The sequence below is a fragment of the Ostrea edulis genome, chromosome 6, assembly GCF_947568905.1.
Source record: "Ostrea edulis chromosome 6, xbOstEdul1.1, whole genome shotgun sequence".
Classification (NCBI taxonomy): Eukaryota; Metazoa; Mollusca; class Bivalvia; order Ostreida; family Ostreidae; genus Ostrea; species Ostrea edulis.
The window spans coordinates 79,166,854-79,191,159 of record NC_079169.1 but is presented as its reverse complement, the minus strand read 5'-3'; the positions used below and the strand labels follow the sequence as shown (position 1 = coordinate 79,191,159).

Genomic DNA, 24,306 nt, shown 5'->3' with positions numbered 1-24,306 from the left:
TGTAAGATGGATCTACTATGTAAATAACCCTTGAGGGATTGGCCTAGCTATCTCACGTAGCTATGACATCACTCATTGTAGTAATGTTATAAATCTTATAACACTTTATACTGTGTACTCATGTCAACGTCTTTGATATTTTTCAATTTTCTGGAAATAACTTTTATGTTTTAGTTTGCACATAGTGGGTTATGATCTTTCTCTCTGACTGTTATTCTAGGAATAAAGGTCAAGGTTGTTGTATTATAGGGGTATATAAAGATTGGAAGCATATGGTAATTTGCATAACTAGCAAAGCCGTGTATGCAGAAATCACCCCAGCCTTCCATTCATATCCCACACAATACAAACAGCCTTGACATTTATTTCCCATATCTATATTTTATAATATGTAAGTTATTAAGGTCAGTGCTGTTATCAAGAAATGAAATAGATAAAACCTTGTACTGACATAATTTTGGGAAATGTAGATAATTACTTTTTGAAATTAACAGCAAATTGGAATCTAATAATTATGTTTGTCTGAAATTTTCAAACTAATCTATATGGTTCACAGATAATGACTTATATGAATAAAAAAAAAAAGTACTAGGAGAAAAGTAATCCATTTTGGGTTGATCCTTGGGGATAAACAAAGCTCTCCCTTAGGGTTGAATATTTCAATCAGGCACCCCACCCGGCAAGCCTCAACCCATCTTCACAAGTCAAGGGTTATTGATTCGTTACCTCGCACTAACCCTTGACATCAGTCGCTATATAAAAGGTGGGCATATTAGACCATTACGCAATTTACTATAAATAAAACATCCAATGAAATCACTGCATCTTGTTATGGTGTACATGGATACAAATGACGCGATCTCATACTGCTGTATTGATTAACACGCGCAATTGTAATATTCACACCACTAATTACGTTTATTGATAGTAGATCAAGTTTGGAAACCTTTTTGCTTGAGACAATATTGCTTAAACGATTGAAATAGTCATAACTGTAGGTATCAATACACGTGTTTTTATTTGAATCTCTCGTTTCGTGTTATAAATAGAACCGCATTCTCATTGGATCCCACTCTTTTGTGGAAACAATCAGAATGAGCCCAACTTTTATATAGCCACTGATGTCAAGGGTTAGTGCGAGGTAACGAATCAATAACCCTTGACTTGTGAAGATGGCCTCAACCCTGACCAAACTATTCAATACCACAATGAAATTTCCATAATCCACATGGATACTTGTGATGGATTCTTATCATCTCAATCTGTTTGAGACAGGGTAATGACTAATGTAAATGTTTGTACTGTATACAGTCTTATGTTTGCTGCAGTTTTATTTTCCCCTTTAATAGAGATAAACTTGGAAAATAAAACCAATATTTAAATTATCATTTAAAAATACAAAAATAAAGAACATGAATTTAAAACAGTGGAAACAGATTTTGCTCAGCAAACATAAAAATAGACATGAGTAAATTCAGAGCAATGAACCATATAAAAATTCGTCACACCTTGATTAGATTAAAATATGAGAGTTTGTTTTCAGATGTCAACACCGCCCCATTGGCAGTGACAGCTGGAAAGCTTACAAGGGTCCTACCTCTGAAGGGACTGGTGTTAGATGGCAGAAACTCTACAGATGACAAGAAGATTGAGGTTTACTCTTGGACACAGACTGGGTAAGCGTGGTTTCTCAGATGAGTAGCTTTTCTTGCAGTCTCCTGTAGGTAAAGATCCATCTAAAATTAAGGACTTCGATGACGAGCAATTACTCAGCCTAGGCCTGTTCTTGTGTAGTTCTATAATATTCAGATGAAACTTTTACAAGATGGAGAAGTTGTTTTAAAAGGTACATGTGAAGAACAACTAGGCGACATTTTTTTCCTTTACAAAATAGGGGCAGCCCCACTCTGAAGATAATGAACAGCAACTCAGCCTTGGCCACGGTAGTGGGAGATATAACTCCGGGAGAGTACAAGTTCATGCTGACCGTTACTGACCAGGAGAAACTAAAGTCTACACAGGAGCTTACAATTACTGTCAAAGAATGTGAGTTGTGAAAGCCAGGAAGTGATACACATACAATACACCTCTCTCTCCCCCCCCACCACCACCACCACCACCACCACCACCACCACCACCAAATACTGTCAATAACTAATACAGTATGAGTACTTATTTTGGGGTATTTATAATTTAGAGCTCATGCACTGTTTGGCAGAATTACAATTTAGTGCTTGTTCTTTGTATGATAGTGGATGAATAGAGGTTTCCATATTTTAGTGCAATCATAAATTGATTAGTGCTCTTGTTTCTCTGCCTAAGACATTAGAACATGAATTCCACTAAAATCAGTACACATGCAGTACTTCAAGAGATTTTATGTCTACAGTCTGGCATATTGGATTTATCATCAACCGCACATAATTTTTGTGACCTTTAAATGGATTCACTACTAAATATATAAACAAAATTATTCACTACTATCTTATCTTCACATCAATGCAACCTTACAATACATAACAAAGGAAGTAGTTGTATATAAAAACTGATTGCAGCACTCTACTTTTATTCAAATTAGCATACATGTTTTTCAGTACCAAACAAGGCACCTATCAGCCATGCTGGTGGGGAGATAATTGTGACTCTCCCTGTTACGTTGGTGGAAATCGATGGTTCCAAGTCTTCAGACGACAAGAAAATAGTTAGATACAGCTGGGCAAGGGATGCTAAAAGTCTGGCAGCCGGGGTAAAAAATGAAATTTCCAATTCACTACCATAAATTACGTGAATCAGTTGTTGTAAATACCATTCATTAAAAACAATACATGTATCTGCAACTGTTCATCTACTTACAGGACATACTGAATAACACGGACCACGAGGCTGTCCTACAGCTGGTTAATCTGGTGGCGGGGAAATACATCTTCACACTGACTGTGTCTGATGCTGAGGGTTTATCAAGTTCTGACACAGCCAAGCTCCTAGTTAAAGAAGGTATGTGACATTCTGACACAGCCAAGCTGTTAGTTAAAGAAGGTATGTGACATTGAGGAAGGCAGGATAATTAGGCACATTACAGAGAAGGATTTGAGTTTGATTGCTGTTAGGGAAGTAGAGACCAAGCATGGGGAAAGGATTCTCTATTATCCTCCATTTACTGAGTTTACATGCTATGACACATACATGTATGAGAACTGGAGATGTCAAGGATATTTGGATATTCCTTCTGTCGTCAACAAATCAATGTTCAATAATTTGATAGAATTTTGTTTCGACTTGTGTATTGAAAATTTTTTGGAGTTATACTAGTCAGTAATTATACATGTGTCTGCTATTTTATTAAAACACACTTTTTAGCAAAGCACCAGGAATGTCTCATTTCATTTCATTATAAGCATTGTTCATTACATCCAGTGCGTTATTTGATAATTTTTCAATTTGTGAGGAATGAAAGTCACTCTGTTATAAGCAGTAAGTCATTAGTAGCATGTTTCCTTTAACCTTGCTTCACTGTTTTTGATTTTTCTTGAATAAAGCTATCAAATAATGATAGTAACGATTTTGACATCCCAGATAAAATCGTGTTTTTTTATTAAAAGTTATTTGATTTGCTCTGCAATACATGTACATTTAAATTCTTTAAAAATGTACCATATCTTAAGCAATTTTCTCAAAATTTCAGACCCACATAAGGATGACCTTATAGAGTTGACCCTTGATACAAACCTGGGGGAGTTCACAGTGGAAGACAGAGAGAACTTGAGGAGTCAGCTCGCCTCCATGTTGCCCAAGTCTGCTGACAGTGATATCAATATAGAGATACAAAACCTCCATATGTCTCCTAACTCTCTGTAAGTATAAAAATAAACTGTTCTTCTCTGATGCAGAGTGCTAACGGGAAAGACTGAGTGTTTATTTCTATGTAGCTTTAACTCTCTGTAAGTATAAAAATAAACTATTCTTCTCTGATGCAGAGTGCTAACAGGAAAGACTGAGTGTTAATTTCTATGTAGCTTTTACAGGTTATGTATCTTGGGGGAGGGGGGGGGGGTGGTCTTCATTTGGTTACAAGGTTTGTACAGACCTTGACTTGTGCTTCAGGGGTTTTTTTTCTATCCAAGGAAAAGTGCTTGAACTCTTTTTCAAAATGATTTTCTTCTCTTGGATTTTCTTCCTTTCTTTTTTCTTCTTCTCTTTGAAAATGTGTCATTTACTTTTATGATCTACATATGACGTTGTATAATAATCCCAAGGTCAAATCACCAGGAAAAATATCTTTGGGATATAATTGTCATAGAAAGACATCAGAGGCTGATACTAGACTTGTACAATCATTGCTTATAGCCAGATAAAGTATTATGTTCATTATTAGTCCCCTACAGACGAAATCCGTCTGTCCGTTATCAGTTTTCTGCACTATTTTACTCTGTTCTTGCAGATATTTAATTGATATTTGGTACATTGCTTTGCTATAACAAGTTACTTATCAAGTTTGAATTTCATCTCGGACTGTTGATTTTTCACTTAGTTATGGCCCTTGGACTTAGAAAAATAGCATGAGTTACCAGTTTTCCAGACTTTTTGTTGTGCTTGCAGATATTCATTAGATATTTGGTACATTGCTTTGACATAACAAGTTACAGATCAAGTTGGAATTTCATCTTGATCCGTCTATTCTTCACGTAGTTATGGCCCTTGGACTTAGAAATTTATTTACATCCAAGGTTCTTATTTCTGTAGATAAGAGTGCTACACTCATTAAAACTTTTAGCATAGTAATACAACAAGGTAGCTAAATTATTTATGATCACCTACATTTCACTGTTCATTGACTTGGTTAAAGACTTAAACCTAATTATAAATTTGTCTTTTTTTCCTGGTATAGTCTTTGTACCTGAATAGTAGTTGATTTCCAACCATTCCTATCCTGGTTCCCCAATTTTCCCCTTTGCCATAACCTACTGAATATTGTTGTGGTACAGTAATTTTTGCGACCGGTAGGGGACTATATATTGCCATGCAATACTCCAGAAAGCTTGTTCAGTATCATTTGGCCAAGGTCAAAGCAAAAACTTTTATCAGAGAGATATTAGAAGTTCAAACTTGACTCAGAAGTTGTCTTGTTTTGACGATATGACATGACTCTGAATCTACGTCTTTTGAGCAAGGATGAGATTATTGGGGGGAATTGGAAAATATTGCACAGACTATTCTAGGATTCCAACATTTGGACCTATACTTGGCACTCCAAATCAAAATCCATCCCACAGTGGAGAAGTTATAGCAAGTAAAAATTACTGCTCAATGACCCTAACTGTCAAGCATAGGCTCAAAATGTGAATCCCTTCATGGCAAAAATTTGAAGCTCTTTATGGCAAAGGTTACATCTCAGATTCTCCTTACGAGTGATACATGTATATTCTCACAGGATGTTTAAACAACACACAATCAATCTTCCTCAGGGTTATCTAACAAAATACTACATTTCAAACAAAACAAGATGTATTTATTATATCCGTTCGGGGGGTATATAGGAATCACTCTGTCTGTCTGTCCGTCCGTCTGTCTGTGCAGATTCGTGTCCGGGCCAAGACTTCTTTGTTCTTTGACATAGGCATACCATATTTGACACATGAGTGTATCACCATGAGACGATGTGTCGGGTACCTTCATAACCTCTATATGACCTTGAACTTTGACCCCAAGGTCAAAATTGATTATAGGGTTTTGACATAGTCATACTATAAGACATGGGTGTATCACCATGAGACTATGTGTTGTGTACATTCATGACCTTTTTATGACCTTGACCTTTGATCTTGAGGTCAATATTATAGGTTTATGCCATGGATTTGTGTTCGGACTATATCTTCCATTTTCTTCTACAAAGGCATACCATATTTTGACACTCATGAAAGAGGTAATTTATACCTATTAACAACACCATTTGGGAGATTGGGGTAAGGAGGGGTATTCTTAGTGAGCATTGCTCACAGTACCTCTTGTTTCTATCTACAATATCAGATTTGTGTACAAACAACAGCTTTATGAAAGGAAGACATGTGTTTTAGCTTGCTCTGAGATAATTAAAAAAATATATATATATATGTATACACACGTGTATTTTGTTTGAATCAAGAACTATTGAAACAATGGTTACATGTCTCTATTTATCAGGATTTAATATGGAATTATGGGTTCAAAGCTGGAAAAAGGCTTATTACATGTAATTAGGTGTTTGAAAAAGGACTTGTAATGCATTTTGGGGAAAATGTCACAATGTGTATGAAGTCTTGGTTATATTATATATCGCAAGAAAGTAAACATGGATGTACGTCATATTCTATATATATTTTGTATGTCCTCTTCTAGAAATCAAACTGTTTATCCAATGCTTTGCTTATTTGATAGACTACATGTGAGTTTCTATGTGGCCAATGTCTGGAAGGAATCCCATGACTACAGGCCAGGGATGGAGACAGCTAAACTCCTGAAAAAACAGCTGGAGGCCTCCAACTACCATATACTCAACTTCAAAGTCCTTTCCCTAGACACAATAGGTAAACCCTGTACACAATAGATAAACCCTAAACACAATAGGTAAACCCTAAACACAATAGATAAACCCTAGACACATTAAGTAAATTCTAGACACAATAGGTAAACCCTAGACACAATAGATAAACCGTAAACACAATAGATAAACCAAGTACACAATAGATAAACCCAAGACACAATAGATAAACCATAGACACAATAGATAAACCCTAGACACAATAGATAAACCTTAAATACAATAGATAAACCATAGACACAATAGATAAACCCAAGACACAATAGATAAACCCTAGACACAATAGGTAAACCCTAGACACATTAAGTAAATTCTAGACACAATAGATAAACCCTAAACACAATAGATAAACCCTAGACACAATAGATAAACCGTAAACACAATAGATAAACCAAGTACACAATAGATAAACCCTAGACACAATAGGTAAACCCTAGACACAATAGATAAATCCTAAACACAATAGATAAACCCTAAACACAATAGGTAAACCCTAGACATGATAGATAAACCCTAAACACAATAGTTAAACCCTAGACACAATAGTTAAACCCTAGACACAATAGATAAACCCTAGACACAATAGATAAACGCTTGACACAATAGGTAAACCCTAGACACAATAGATAAACCCTAAACACAATAGATAAACGCTTGACACAATAGGTAAACCCTAGACACAATAGGTTAACCCTAAACACAATAGGTAAACCCTAGACACAATAGGTAAACCCTAAACACATTAAGTAAATTCTAGACACAATAGGTAAACCCTAGACACAATAGATAAACCCTAGACACAATAGGTAAACCCTAAACACATTAAGTAAATTCTAGACACAATAGGTAAACCCTAGACACAATAGGTAAACCCTAGACACAATAGATAAACCCTAAACACAATAGATAAATGCTTGACACAATAGGTAAACCCTAGACACAATAGGTTAACCCTAGACACAATAGGTTAACCCTAAACACAATAGATAAACCTTAGACACAATAGATAAACCCTAGACACAATAGGTAAACATTGTGAAGAGGAGAGTTGTAACACTTGTTACTTCAACCTTTTCAGATTGAAACACGATATGTCAAGTAATTTTGTCATCGGGAATATTTTGCACATTGTTTTCTTCACATGTCAAATCACTTGATATGTACATTTAAACTAAACATTCCTCATATTAAGATGAATTCGCAATCCTGACTGGTGCTATTTTGGTGTATGTCATTGTGAATAATTCGTTTTGTATTTTAACTTCAAATGTTTTATTTTTCAGTTTGCCAAAACAATTGTTCTGGGCATGGCTACTGTGATAATAAGTCCAAAACATGTGTATGTGATGCCTTCTGGATGCAAAATTTCTTTATTTTCCATGTCATGAATGGGGAAAGTAATTGTGGTAGGTATATGGTACATAGAATATTTTGTATAAGTGGTTATTCTTAATAGTAAAATGGAAAATTAGAAAGTTTTATATGCTGATCTTTTTGATATGAACTTTTCCTCGTCTGTCTGTCTGTCCATCTGTTAAGCTTATCATATCTTTCATACTGTCACGCCTAGGACTATCAAACATGATGAGTTAATCAATCTTGGTCTTGAAGGGAAAGGTGTGTTATGACCTAAAATTAAGTCACTGTGGCCTCCTTCTAGAATTTTATGTTTATACCTACTGAATACTCAAATGGTATCCAGGTCCTATCTTGCATAATGTGAGACCTAGGACCATCAAACTTGATGAATTGATGCATCTTGGAGAGAAGGTGTGTTGGGACCCAAAAGAAAGTCACTGGCCTTATTTGGAAAATTGCTACATTTACATATTTAAGTCATGTCTGAATCATATTTTGAGCTCTGTGAGGACTAGGATCATCAAACTTGGTCAGTTGATTTGGAGGTAAGATGTGTCTTAACCCAGATGTAAGTCACTATGACCTCATTTAGAAATTTTATAGCTATACATACTCAAAAGTGTTTGGATCTTGTCGAGCTACATCATGCAAACATTGACGTGCATCATGTGCATGTGTTTCTATATGGGTTAATCATGTACCCTAGGGGTGCCCTTTATTTTCTGATCGTAAGGCGTTTAGTGAGATAATATTTTAGTGAGTTGTGAAAAAGTCATGACATATAGAACAAGGTAAAGAGTTTCAAATTGAAGATGATAATGTGAACATTAATTTTCTAGTATACAATGAAATGGAGTACTGTATATTTATTTTGAAAAGAAACCAGGCTATCTGCTGGAAGATGCATATCAATGTTCCCTAGTTAACTGTGTTACTATAGGACTGCAATAGTGCTGTTTATACAATAGTCCTCATTTATGCAGTAGTGCTGGTTTATGAGTTTTGAAATGAAAAGACAAATATGAATAGACAAATATTGCTGATATCTATATTTTCATCCATGTTTTAAAAGGAAGTCAGCCATTATGATGATGTAGAGTACCTCCTGATTATAGAATGAATGTCAGGTTACACATATTGTGAATGACAGCCAAGAAAGAAAACTCTAATCTATATGGGGATTAAATTGTCCAGTGTCATGGTTCAAGTTAAATTAACATGTTTTAGGGGCTTTAATAGTTTTGATTTTCTATTGCCCATGTTGTTCAGTTTCTCTTGCTCATGTCATACCAGGAAAACTCACCAGAGTTAAACCTCCATGACGTTGATTTTACTGCAATAGTGCGTGATCATTCGTTATATTCAAAAATATTTTGAAGAATGTTTTTTTTTTAAGGTTAGAAATCTGGCCTAGGGACCAATGTATTTTAAACAGATATTATAAAATTACAAAGGTGTTTGTATTGTCAGTATGAATGCAAGGTTTGAGTGGTTTTAGATAGGTTTGTGATTAACAGAGATACTGATTTTTTCCTCATTCTGTTGCAGATTAACAGAGATACTGATTTCTTTTCTCATTCTATTGCAGATTGGAGTATTTTATATGTCATCATCGTCTCTTTTCTTTTGGTTGTGGCCTTGGCAGCTATAGTTTGGGGAACAATCTGCTGGATTAAAAAACGGAGGTACGTAACAAAATGGAGGTAGACGATAATCTTAACTCGACACTGTGTGTAGTTGTACTCTATACCTGACACTGTGTGGTTGTACTCTTTACCTGACACTGTGTGTAGTTGTACTCTATACCTGACACTGTGTAGTTGTACTCTTTACCTGACACTGTGTGTAGTTGTACACTTTACCTGACACTGTGTGTAGTTGTACACTTTACCTGACACTGTGTGTAGTTGTACTCTTTACCTGACACTGTGTGTAGTTGTACTCTTTACCTGACACTGTGTGTAGTTGTACTCTTTACCTGACACTGTGTGTAGTTGTACACTTTACCTGACACTGTGTGTAGTTGTACTCTTTACCTGTGTGTAGTTGTACACTTTACCTGACACTGTGTGTAGTTGTACACTTTACCTGACACTGTGTGTAGTTGTACTCTTTACCTGACACTGTGTGTAGTTGTACACTTTACCTGACACTGTGTGTAGTTGTACTCTTTACCTGACACTGTGTGTAGTTGTACACTTTACCTGACACTGTGTGTAGTTGTACTCTATACCTGACACTGTGTGTAGTTGTACTCTTTACCTGACACTGTGTGTAGTTGTACACTTTACCTGACACTGTGTGTAGTTGTACACTTTACCTGACACTGTGTGTAGTTGTACTCTATACCTGACACTGTGTGTAGTTGTACTCTTTACCTGACACTGTGTGTAGTTGTACACTTTACCTGACACTGTGTGTAGTTGTACACTTTACCTGACACTGTGTGTAGTTGTACACTTTACCTGACACTGTGTGTAGTTGTACACTTTACCTGACACTGTGTAGTTGTACTCTTTACCTGACACTGTGTGTAGTTGTACTCTTTACCTGACACTGTGTAGTTGTACACTTTACCTGACACTGTGTGTAGTTGTACTCTTTACCTGACACTGTGTAGTTGTACACTTTACCTGACACTGTGTAGTTGTACTCTATACCTGACACTGTGTGTAGTTGTACTCTTTTTAATGCTCTGATTTTTGTACACAGGTGTAAATGTTATAGATGGAAAACCAGGAAGCGGCATAGGTATTCTCTTCTACAGGAAGTGGATGATGCAAAGGATGAAATAAAATTGTTGCCAAAAGGTAATTTCTGTGATTTTTAAATTGTGATTTGCAACAAAGTTGCGGAGTAATTTGTTTACTGTGTATGCTAGCAGTTGAGTAGCGCCTGAGAAATTTGTTTGCTGTGTATGCTAGCAGTTGAATAGTGCCTGAGTAATTTGTTTAAGTAGCACCATGGTTAGAAATCATATGCAGGTGATTCTGTGGCTCAAACTTCAGTCTGTAAAAGTCTTTAATCTGTTGAAGTAATCTCACAATACCCATGCCCTATTGACCTCATAGCAGCTCTAGAAATAGCAGCTGAAGATGTAGAAATAGCAGGGAAAGTCAGCCAGTCTGCAGAATCCACCAATCTACACAAAGGATTTATCTTAGAAAATAATTTTTCTTGTGCAGCAATATTCATTTAAATTGTCTATTCAATGTGTTCCATTTCAGATTCAAAGGTATTTCTCGTCCTTTCTAGTATCAACACTCTAATCTTATTTCATAGCTCGTTTAAACACTTTGTATGAAGCATGACTTCATCATCGAAATAGTAATACACGTTCTCAATTATTTCATATCATTTTTAGTGATTTTTCCGGGAATGATAAAAAAGTTCTTTTTGTTTGCAAATAAGATATCCTAGTGTCCAAATTTTGCTGTGATTTGGTGCATGATATGAATATCTCATAGAACATGTCTAAAAGATTCTTTTTTTTTTTTTAAATCTAAGGATAAAATCTTCAACAACAAAAACCCATGTCAATTAGAGTGTGTGTAATGGGCCACCTTAATTGATATTTTGTATAAATTTTTCATATATAGAAGGTAGATAGTTCTAGACAACTGATAAACTTTATTTCATCACATCAAATTGCATGATCATGAAATATAACACCTTCTGCATTGCCTTGGTTCCTTGATTAAAAAAATATATATTTCTAGTACAAATATATCCCCACAACTTGTCTGAAGTGATTCTTCAGAAATAATATCATGTGTGGTAATTTTTTGTCTAATCTTGGAAATGGCTGTTTTCACACAATAATGATGGGTATAAATGGCTCCTGGAAACAGAACTCTATCCTCTCTGGGCATCATTCACTCATTTTGATCTCATATCTACTGACTAAGTAGTGCATAGGCTAGTGTTGGGAATCGGATGAAAAATGACAAGTGAATAATCGAAATAATTGGAGATTCTGAAGCTTTTAGATGCCATAATCGATTATAATTGGTTTCTTAATATATGTTTATTAGAAGCAATTAAATTAAATTTTTTATTCAAATTAACTTGTATGTATTTGTGTATATATTTATCTAATAATATATTTTTTGTTTACTACACTTTATTAGGTGTAACGCATCAAAGAAAAATCATATCAAAAACTACCAATACAAAAGAAATCTTCAGATTTGTATTTGTCTTTTTGGGTAATATTTATATTTATCATATACCCATCAATGTATCGTTCTTTGATACTGTGGATTTCACAGCGTGTGATCCGGTTTTCCGGATCACCACACTGGTTTTCTGATTCCGTATCAGTATCCTCTGAAACTGATGCCGTCACAATGCATCAACGCAACGTTATTTGTGGAAAATATTGACCACATCACAAAACAAAACTACGTACACAAAACATAATTTCATGGTATGTCTGTTTTTGATAATTTGGATTACATTTATCATCTTATAAATGTGGATTTAAAATGCAGAAGGGGGTATATAATAAATTTATCATTACTACAGTAACTTGATCCGAAGAGTTGGATCACGTCTCGTTGACAGGCGCGGATCATCAGATCAAACTCGACGCTTCGCGTCTCATGTGATCTGATGATCCGCGCCTGTCAACTAGACGTGATCCGACTCTTCGGATCAAGTTACTGTAGTAATAATATATATAAGTGTAACAACATAACAAATATAGATAAAAACAAAGAGTTATAAATTAACAAACAAATGATTCAGGCTTCCTGTCAGTGACTAGACTAAATCTAATAACTACTACTAGATTCATTGTCTGAAACTTTCGTCATACACGATTATGTTTTCATAGTGTCCCACCTCTTGGTTTTTTTTTACCCAAAATATTTCCAAATTATGGATTTTTTCTTTGCTTACTGGAGGATCAAAGAGAAAATTCAAACTAGAATTGAAAATTCTCCATAATACACACATGTTAACACATTTTGAAAAATCGATTATCTGAAAAAAAGAATTGATTATTGCTATAGAATAAAATACATGTAATTGATCAATTTTCGATTATAATCGATCATTGGAACGATACTAGCATAGACATTACCCTTTATAAAGTTTATATACCATCTTTAATGTAGGTATTTATCCCCCAAAGGTTGCTTTTAAAATAATTTGATATGATGTGTCTTTTTGAAAGTGATCAGAATTTTATCATTTTTAAGCATGTCTTGAATAGATGGTACCCATTTTGTGTAATCAACTCCTCCCGTACCTATAATAATAATAATGATAATAATGTGGGGTTTTTGTATTTTTATATATGTATATACTTCCCCATGAAGTATTTTCTTACTTTTTTGAAGCGAGCACACAATGCAATGTACATAGATTTAAACTATTAAAGACAGCTCTGTAGATTATAACCTATTGAATGTAGCTAGCATTATATTTACGAGATATTTCTAGTGATATATTAAGCATATTTATAATAATGCGTTTTTGTGTGTACATATCAACATCAGATCATATGTTAGAACTAACATGTGTCCATTATAGAAATTACTGCAAGTTAACGTAAATACGCTCCCTTCTATGGGAATTCAATATTACACATGTATTATTACAAAAGAATGACCTTGCTTTATTCATGTATACCATTGTGAAATAGTGTATTGGGCTGCAGATCTCATTTTTCGTGTCATGTGTATCTCTATTTCTCTTTTGCTTGACGTACCGCGCACGTTACATATGTCATTTCCGATGGCGTTTTACCTACCTTTTTAAGGATCCGCCAACGAAATATTCTTGCTCCAGTAAATTTTGGCATTAATACCAGAACTATTGCTTTGAAGGTAATATATTAATTACTTAGATTAGATTGAATTAGACTAGTGTTATTTTCCAGTTTATCAATAGTTCAGTATTAATTTTAGTTACGTGTAAACTATTTTCCAGTCACAATTTTGGTTTTGATTTCCAACGGAATCCGTTCCCGTTGGAACGGAATCGTTGGACGAGGATATAAAAGAGGGAGCGCGCGTCCCCACGGGAACTCCAACTTTTTCTATTTTATTAGATAGATGTAGGTATTATTTTAAGTTAGAAATAATTAGGTGTTAGTAAGAGGGGGGATGAAGTAAATTTTATTGCTATTTTATGTGACTTTCAGTGAGTCGTAATATTCATTGATAGGGATATTTTATTTCTATTAGGATTATAGACGACTGCAGCCTTGCGCTATATTTTTTAGATTGTGTTCAGTGCCATAATTTATTAAACTCTATTTGTTATTTCGTTGAATAAACCTTGTATTCATCTCTTTATTACTTGCCAGTAAATTATTTGGAGTCCATCGCGAACGAACATTCGACATATTCTGATATACTCGACATTAAACAATTGTTTCTGTTGAGTCTGTTAAAGTATATTTACAACAACAGTAATCGCATAAAATAGATTCATGGTCCAGTGATCAAACCACTAGACCGTTACAATAAATTCTTTATTTAGACAGGATAGCACAATTAGTACAAATGACTAGTTTACATTATGGTCCTGTATAAAACATATTCATGGACAGATAAATGAGAGAATAGAAAAATAGATAACATAATATAAAATATTATCATAAAATATACACACTATATCACTGGGAAAAAATAAACATATACTTATCTATCTATCACTTAATTGAGTAATAATGCTGCAAATCTGCTGATTTAAAAGATGTTATAGAACCACAGCTTCTGACAGACTCAGGCATTGATTCCATAAAATTGTGGAGGATACCTCTAACTTGACACTCCTCAGACTTTGTACAGTTGTTATGAACACATTGAAGATGTGCATGTGTCTTTATGGAAGTGATCAGACATTTCTCTAACAATATTACGTGTAGCTGAACTTAATCAGTAATTTCAAATCTGGAATAAAAAAAATTTTAAAATGTGAACTTACTTGCATGCACCTCCTGTAATGCTTGAAAAAGGAGTCAAATACTTAAATATGTGATGGAGATGACCTTGGGGAAAGTTTGATTCATTTTGGGTTAAGTAGGACAACTATTAATTTTGTTCTGGGTCAGTAAGACAACTATTATAAAAATTGCAAAGCCCCATATGGGAAAATACCATGTGACAAATCAGAACATTTCTAATTGTCCCACTCCACAACACAGACGGGGACATAGAAGTACCAATGTCCGTCCCACTTAATTTTGCGGACACAACTCCTTGGGAACCACTCAACGGATTTTGTTCAAATTTTGTAGGATTGTTTGTCACCATATGTAGTTGATCATATTGTGCGGCCATTTTGATTTGACAAATTTTACATGAGTAAGGGGCTTTGTTGAATTTGTACATGCTACACTATAGGAACACTTTGTGGATGCAACTTCTCAGAGACCGGTCAATGGATTTTGTTCAAATTTTGTAGGATTGTTAATAAGTCACCATATGTAGTTGATCATATTAAGTACACTGCGATTCTACAAATGTTACAGGAGTTATGGGACTTTTGTGCTTCAGCTTTTTTGCAGCAGCTGGGGACATTTGGCAACGCATAGCAGTCTTGTTTGATCTCAATTTTTAGTAACCTCTACATGTTTTGCCAGCACTGTATTGGTCTGAAAGCTACTGTATTGATTGATGTTTCTCAAAATGAGATTTAAGAGTACACTTTTTGCTAAAATAAGTATACATTGTTTGTATATGTCAAGAATACACCACAAAATGTCAGGTGTATATGAAGTAGTGATTAAAATTATTTAGTTTACACCGTTTTGTGTTTTAGCTCACCTGAGCTAAAAGCTCAGGTGAGCTTTTCTGATCACCCGTAGTCCGGCCGGCCGTCTGTAAACTTTTAACATTTTTGACTTCTCAAAAACCACTGGGCCAATTTCAACCAAAGTTGGCACAAAGCATCCTTAGGTAAAGGGAATTCTAAATGGTTAAAATAAAGGGTTAGGCCACCTTCCAAGGGGAGATAATCAAGAAAAGGTAAAAATAGAGTAGGGTCATTAAAAAATCTTCTCAAGAACCACTGAGCCAGAAAAGCTGAGATTTATATGAAAACTTCCTGATATAGTGCAGAATGTAAATTGTTAAAATCATGGCCCCGGGGGGGGGGATCAGATGGGGCCACAATAGGGGATCAAAGTTTTACATACAAATATATAGGAAAAATCTTTAAAAATCTTCTTCTCAAGAACCACTGAGCCAGAAAAGCTGAGATTTATATGAAAGCTTCCTGATATGGTGCAGATTCAGGTTTGTTAAAATCATGGCCCAGGGGGTTGGATACCCGGGGCCACAATAGGGGATCAAAGTTTTACATACAAATATTTAGGAAAAATCTTTAAAAATCATCTTCTCAAGAACCACTGAGCCAGAAAAGCTGATGTTTACATGAAAGCTTTCTGACATAGTACAGATTCAAGTTTGTTAAAATGATGGTCCCCGGGGGTTGGATGGGGCCACAAGGGGGGATCAAAGTTTTATATACAAATATAATGGAAAAATCTTCTTCTCAAGAACCATTGGGCCAAAGAAGTTCACATTTACATGAAAGCTTTCTGATATAGTGTAGATTCAAGTTTGCAAAAACCATGGCCTCAAGGGGTAGGTTGGGGCCATAATCAAGACTACGGTTTTACATGCAAATATATATATGGAAAGTCTTCTGATATGGACCAAGGTGACTCAGGTGAGCAATGTGACCCATGGGCCTCTTGTTTATTCCTTGCTAGACCTGAATGAAAATAAAGAAGCTGCCTGCCACATGAAACTTTGAAATTATTTTGGGCATGAAGACTGAGCTAATTCCCTTTCTTACAGAATGTTTCTTTTATCTGCAGGAAAACCACAGAGCAGCAGTGTGATGATATCAGATTCTGATTTGACAAGTGAAGAGGAGACTCTATTTATTAACCATAAAAAGACCAATGGTTTCATTCAGAAGCCTTTAAATGGCGTATCAAAGCATGTAAAGACAAAGCTTCGAGCCTAACAGGCAATGATCGCTCAGTGCTATAATTTATTCTGTAATGTACAATAGATTTAAATTCTGTTAGCGTGGAATATATATATATATACTGTATCATGGTGCAATTTCTGTCATGCGATGCTGTAAGTCACTTACATGTCATGAGGTTTTATTTGTGTATCTTGTGGGATTTCTTTTTGTGGGCGTTCAGTTTAGGTCATCACTTGTGTACATATACAAGATCATTAACAAGAACCTTGTTTAGCATCATGGCAACCTCACAAATTTACACAAAAATAATTCCTCATGAATGAAAAGTGATTTACAGTGTGGGAAATATAACTGATATTTTTGTTAACTCCATGAGGGATATACATACATATGCATATGTAAAATTATTTTTATCGTAACGATGCTTCTGATTCACTGATTTGATGTACAACTATTATAAACTAGGGGTGAACTCGAGATACATGGATATATTTTATTTCACTCCATGATTGTGTGATTTCCGTGAGTTTAGTATGGACAGTAGTGGTAGAGATTGGGTCTCAAGCTTTCATTTTCAAAATATAATAATGCAAGAAATAATAATGCAAGAAATGGGAAGTGTGTGAGACGGGAAAGAAGCACAAGTTTGATCTCAGTTCTACGGTCTTGGTGCTTTAGGACTCTCCTTGACTATGGCAATCAATATGTCCACAACCATTCTTTGTGTACTGGTACAGGCTTGGTCTGTTAATAGATATTTACTGAATATTGAAGCATAATGAAACAATGGTGTTTTTTTTCTTTTGCAGTGTGATCTCTGGTTTTATTTAGTTAATTTATTTATTTCCTACCTTGCAGTGTGTTGTTTTCATATAATGTTGGATGTGAAATGGTAGTTCAAATTGTAGAGTTTATTTTTGTCATTGTAATGTTATCTTCACAAGTATTTTTTATCCAAATAACAAACATGATTAAATGGTCTTAAAACAGTCTTAACAGTCAAGGTGATCATGCTTGCAAGTTTCCGAACATTGTTTAGAATAATTCAGGCACTATTTTTCTAAATAAAAAAAAACAAAAAAACTCAAGAATCATTCTAGATGTTATTAAATTTCTCATGTATTCATAGAATGTTGGCCGTTTTAAGAATATGATCTTTAAAAAGAAGTCTGATAACGGGATACTTGTCTTAAATACATGAATAATCATACTTGGCTTTGATTTGCTGATATTTGTAGCAAATACATGGCATACCTCGACCATTGCTGATCACAAGATCATGATTATTTTACAATTTTACATACAGAATATATCAGTAACAGCAATGTGATGTGCAATGACTAGCATGCAGTAAATACTCTGTGTATGTGTGCACATGTATTTATAAATACACTACAGTCGTGAGTATGATATTATACAGGAAGTTAGGCGTGATCAAGTGGCTTGTACATGTACACGAATCTCGGAAGTAGTCAGGAAAAGGTGTAGGTTCCCAAAGCATCATATTCCTTAATATTAATGCATTCATTGAACATGATCAACTTAAAATGAAATTTATGAAATCTATTGAATGTTCATCTATGAATATGATCAAATTAAGATTAGATTGAATGTGTTGACTATTTCCTGTAGGTGAATATTTTCCTGAGGTGCTGATTTATATCACTTACAGTGGAAACATTCTCCAAATATATCAAGGGGGCTTTCTAGACATAACAAATGCATATGATATGTGCAATTTTGCTTTCAGTTTGAGATTAAGCACAAGCTTCATTTATGATATTAATCTTTTGTATGCTTTTCATTGTATCCATCAAATTCTGGTAATCAAAAGAGTTGTTGTTTGTTTGGGGTTTTTTTTTCTTTTTTTTTTTTTTCTTTTTGCTGATATATTTGATGTGTAGTTATTGATTGAAAATACTTTTAGGAATTTTCATATGTATGCACTAACATTTTGTGCTGACAAATATATATGTACCAGTAAACATGAAGTGGTACATGTGAAGGAAATTTACATACTATTATTAGTTGAAATGGACATTTAGGATTTTTTCCCCCTGTAAATAGTGGTATTTCATTGTATATTTGTTGATTTCTATAATTACATTTTGTAGTAAAATTTACATTTGCTGGGATAGCAGAATCTAGAACATTTCATCATGAAGAACACATGTAGAAATCCTTCTTTTCAATACGACTCTGGAATGTTTAGTTTGTAAAGTATTTGTCATTGGCGTTTTCAATAATCCCAGCATGCACTTTGCGTATGAATTATTGTTCTCAACTGAGTATTATTATTCCCTGCAGCTGCATTCCAGTTCATATTGTACATGGTGTATTTATAAACCGATATGAAATCCTGAATATTGTTTAGCAGATATATAGAAATGTTTACAAATGTTACAATATTGTTATTGTTGATTATGTACATTATGAGAACAGATGAGAGGAGATCTGTTTGTAGAAAGTTTTGTGGACAAGGGGGTACTTGACTGATTGAATTTGAAATCATTTTTTAAAAAATTGGTAGACAAAGTATATGTTGTTATTTATTTTAAACTTAATTCTATTGTGTTTTGTTCTGCATTCCATTTTAAATTACCTAGGGGCCATTCACTTGATGAGGAGAAAATGAATCCTGTTTTATTACCAATATACAGGTTCAGTACTATATAATTTCAAAATCTTTTCTCACATTACATTGCAAATTTAGGGGGTGTGGATGCAGGGTCTACAAAATCAATATATGTATTTACAAACCAGGGTAGATCCAGGAAATTGTGAAAGGGAGGGAAGGTAATTGTATGATGATTGCTTATAAGGCCCCCAAGGAGGCAAATATCTCTCTCTCCTAAAACTTCTTAGTTTTAAGCTTAAAGACCCATCTCATGACCGTATGGTCAGTGAAAATGTAAACAGATGTTATTTACCTGGAGTGGCCAGGGTCTACCAAGATGTTAATTGCTATGGGCAGTTTCAAGATTTTGTAACATCTTTGTGAGATATAGATCTTTATAATCATTTCCGATGTTTTAGATATGTTAAAACTTTTCAGAAAGCTATCATTGTCTTGGGGATCTGGGGACAAGCCCCCAGGAGTTAGATCACGAAAGAGCCTCATATTCAGTATTATTGTACACAGATTACAATAGAAGTCCTATTGGTGGCTGTCCAGGAGGCGAAGCTCTTGGATCCGGAAAATACTGCTAGATTTTGGTTTGTCCATTAATGTAGGTGTGCATATATTAGGTGGAAAAGTGACATTTAGTGTACAAGGAATACAGTGGAAGTCTCAGGAAGCTCTTGGGTCCAGCAATTTAAATGAAATTAAAGATGCTGTTTCAGTTTGATTTTTCTCTACAGACAAAGAAAGGGAGCAGCCTAGACCTCCCCTTTGGATCTGCCCTCCCCTTTGGATCTGCCCTTGAATATAGCACATAGACATGTATATATGCAACTTACTTAGACATTCTACAAATGAAAAAATGGTGAAACAATACATATCATTATTCGTAGAGATCTCATCTATTTTGCCATGTCAGGACGTTAGGGGTATAGTCTTAAATGCAGAATTGTAATCCAACAAAGTAGACAAATTTCAGGTGGCAAATTGGGGATTCTTATTTTCTTCATAAACTGCATGCTTTTGCTATAATTTTTTAAAATTCTTTCTGGCTAGTTCTGAGAAGGTAATTAAGAGCATTGGTAATGGTACCATATTGGTGTATATTATGTGCGCATAATCTAGCCTATGCCTGGTCTTTCACAAGATACTCTTACTTTTACAATGTATTTATTAAAGGGATTATTTCTATTATGTAGCCCAGGTGTTTGAGAACAAAGGTTGTGATTTACAACATTTATTATGATTTCAAATGCAGTAATATTTACCTAGAAAAGATTATTGAGGTAAAATGAAAATACTAGTGGCAATGTTAGTTTAATTTGTTAGCAAGGTCATAATTGTATTGATGAATATATATATATAAAATATATAGAGAGGGGTTTTAATACATGTATCAGTAAATTATTTAAGATTAGAAATATTGCATGCATTGAAACTTTCTGTGCATCTATTCTAGGAATATTTTTATTTTTACATAAGTATCCAACACCTCAAACTTAATTTGACGGGTTCTACTTTGCACATTAATTATTACCTACATTTACTTTACCGCTAATTACTTCATGGTATTGAAATACTGCATCAGAACTATTTTTAATATGTTCAATTTCTTTTGATATGTATAACTGACTTCATTGATTTGATTTTCTCTTGTGAAATGTTGATAATTTTGTGTGCAAGCTGATGATCATGAGATGATGACCGGAGCAAATAAAATCTCTACAAATACCAGTTATGTTGTCCGATTTCTTCACCATTGACCGACAACATTGAGGTACTTACTTTGAACTTAACCTTTGAACAGTTACCTATAGTGCTAGGCCTTTCATATTTTGCTTGTGCATTCCTTGTGAAAATTAAGGTCTTTCTTTGGGTACCAAAGTTTTTGATCTCATCACCTTGTGGTTTGATCTACTTTTGAGAAAACTTTAACCTTGTCCATTATCAACTTTGCTGCAATACAGGAGCACCATGGTGCCACTAACACATCTTTTTCTTTAGTACAATTCAGGTCTTATATCTCTACTTTTAAAGAGCCATATCAAAGATCCCTCCACATTTCCCCACAACATTTGTGTTGAGACATACCTTCAAACATCTATTGAAAATCCTATTCAAACTAACACTCACAGCTCCAATAAAGTTCGCCTGTTTACATAACCATGTTATATGCAAGTTGTCAGTCAATTCGAACCCTGCCTATGATATACTGACTGAGGTAAAAACACAACACTGGGTGATTTTTTTGTCTGATTTTGTTTTATTTCATTAATTTGAAACATATATTTCTGTGATACATGAACTTTGATGAATAAATCTCCTGAGTGCACATTAATTGCTAGAATCGGCCGAAGCTGAAAGTAGATTTCCAGACATGAATTATGAAGGATTGCTCCGAGATTCGGTGAAGGCATCAGTCCAGATATTCAGCCAAGCCGAATCTGAGCTGAAATTATGTTATCACCAAATGCATTGTTACAACCTGTTCCTCCTATATGTCCCATCATCTGATGGTGATACTCGGGATGCCACCATTTCCTCATCATCTGATGGTGATATTCGGGTCCTCATCATCTGATGGTGATATTTGGGATACCACCATTTCCTCATCATCTGATGGTGATATTCGGGATGCCACCATTTCCTCATCATCTGATGGTGATATTCGGGTCCTCATCATCTGATGGTGATATTCGGGTCCTCATCATCTGATGGTGATATTCGGGTCCTCATCATCTGATGGTGATATTCGGGTCCTCATCATCTGATGGTGATATTTGGGATGCCACCATTTCCTCATCATCTGATGGTGATATTCGGGTCCTCATCATCTGATGGTGATATTTGGGATGCCACCATTTCCTCATCATCTGATGGTGATATTCGGGTCCTCATCATCTGATGGTGATATTCGGGATGCCACCATTTCCTCATCATCTGATGGTGATATTCGGGTCCTCATCATCTGATGATGATATTTGGGATACCACCGTTTCCTCTTCCATCATTATACCTACTTACTATCTTTCAATCCATGTTTTAACATTGGTTTAAAAGCTCACCTACATTGATATTTGCAAAATCATTTAGTTGAGTTTCATTATGTTTCTGAGTTGAGTGCCATTATGTTTCTGAGTTTAATGTCATTATGTTTCTGAGTTCAGTGTCATTATGTTTCTGAGTTCAGTGTTATGTTTCTGAGTTGAATGTCATTATGTTTCTGAGTTGAGTGTTATGTTTCTGAGTTGAGCTTCATTATGTTTATGAGTTGAGTGTCATTATGTTTCTGAGTTGAGCTTCATTATGTTTCTGAGTTGAGTGTCATTATGTTTCTTAGTTGAATGTCATTATGTTTCCAAGTTGAGTGTCATTATGTTTCTGAGTTGAGTGTCGTTATGTTTCTGAGTTGAGTGCCATTATGTTTCTGAGTTGAATGTCATTATGTTTCCGAGTTGAATGTCATTATGTTTCTGAGTGGAGTGTCATTATGTTTCTGAGTTGGGGGCCTTTATGTTTCTGAGCTGAGTGTCATTATGTTTTTAAGTTGAGTGCCATTATGTTTCTGAGTTGAGTGTCATTATGTTTCTGAGTTGAATGTCATTATGTTTTTAAGTTGAGTGTCATTATGTTTCTGAGTTGAATGTCATGTTTCTGAGTTGAATGTCACTATGTTTCTGAGTGCCATTATGTTTCCGAGTTGAGGACCATTATGTCTCTGAGTTGAGTGTCATTATGTTTCTGAGTTAAATGTCATTATGTTTCTGAGTTGAGCTTCATTATGTTTCTGAGTTGAATGTCATTATGTTTCTGAGTTGAATGTCATTGTTTCTGAGTTCAGTGTCATTATGTTTCTGAGTTGAATGTCATTATGTTTCAGAGTTGAATGTCATTATGTTTCAGAGTTGAATGTCATTATGTTTCTGAGTTGAGGGCCATTATGTTTCTGAGTTGAGTGTCATTGTTTTTCTAAGTTCATATAAATACATGTACCTCCACTGACGGTGTTGCTGAGGTCCCATTTGATATTCGTGCAAGCCTACGAACAACTCCCACATCTACAACACGCGGCTTTATGTCTCTGGTATTATGTTTGTTTCATTTTCCAATCAAGAACCCACAGAGGAACATGAAGACATACAAGAGCAGTCAAGAAATCACAAAGATTGAGAGAAAGGGGAAAATTAAAATGTTTGATTAAACAGCATACATTTTCAGTGTCATAGTTTTCAGAGGTATTAGGAACACCTTTAATTAGTTATCGGTTCCGCTGTATTAACACACGATTGCCAATATTCGAACACACCATTCGTCTTTGCCTCTGGTTAATACATGTATATAATTGGTTCGGTAAATTGCTGCCATCTTCAGTGACCGCGGAGATGGATAGGACCAGGGGTTGTGTCTTTGCCTGGTCGCCATGTTAACATTGCAGGTCCAAGGACGATTGATGGGATTCGATCCAACACCCTATAGTTTTCCCTCTGGACTTGATGCTAACCCGTATGCCGTGAGCATAGGCGTTTCTAATCAACAGGTGCTGAGACGCCGGCAGGTTTCCCAGCTTACAGGGAGGATTGATTGACTGTAAATGGTGGTCTTTGTAAGAAGAGTGTGACTAGGACTGTTTCATGCGTGTTTGTCTTAAAAGTGGTTAAATATTTTCTAAGTACTAGTCTCTGTCAAATTGTCGCAAAATCAAAAAATTGTGAAAGCAGTAAAAACCCGCGGATGTACATGTAAGGTCACATATTGATTCTTCACACTTGATTGAAAACTAATTTTTTTAATT

At 34.9% G+C, this 24,306-nt stretch overlaps 1 protein-coding gene across 6 annotated transcripts in view; it reads left to right on the top strand.

Moving 5' to 3' along the window:
- Positions 1-21,248, top strand: part of LOC125647817 (dyslexia-associated protein KIAA0319-like protein) — a 62,339-nt gene extending 41,091 nt beyond the window's left edge. For all 6 annotated transcript variants that reach the window (XM_048874638.2, XM_056140922.1, XM_056140919.1 and 3 more), the window contains 10 exons: positions 1,544-1,676; positions 1,895-2,046; positions 2,595-2,746; positions 2,856-2,994; positions 3,683-3,851; positions 6,412-6,560; positions 7,858-7,980; positions 9,522-9,618; positions 10,646-10,743; positions 16,773-21,248. In XM_048874638.2, coding sequence (XP_048730595.2) covers positions 1,544-1,676; positions 1,895-2,046; positions 2,595-2,746; positions 2,856-2,994; positions 3,683-3,851; positions 6,412-6,560; positions 7,858-7,980; positions 9,522-9,618; positions 10,646-10,743; positions 16,773-16,924 — 1,364 coding nt within the window. In that variant the 3' untranslated portion in view covers positions 16,925-21,248. The remainder of the gene's footprint in view (positions 1-1,543; positions 1,677-1,894; positions 2,047-2,594; positions 2,747-2,855; positions 2,995-3,682; positions 3,852-6,411; positions 6,561-7,857; positions 7,981-9,521; positions 9,619-10,645; positions 10,744-16,772) is intronic.
- The last annotated feature ends 3,058 nt before the right edge of the window (positions 21,249-24,306 follow it).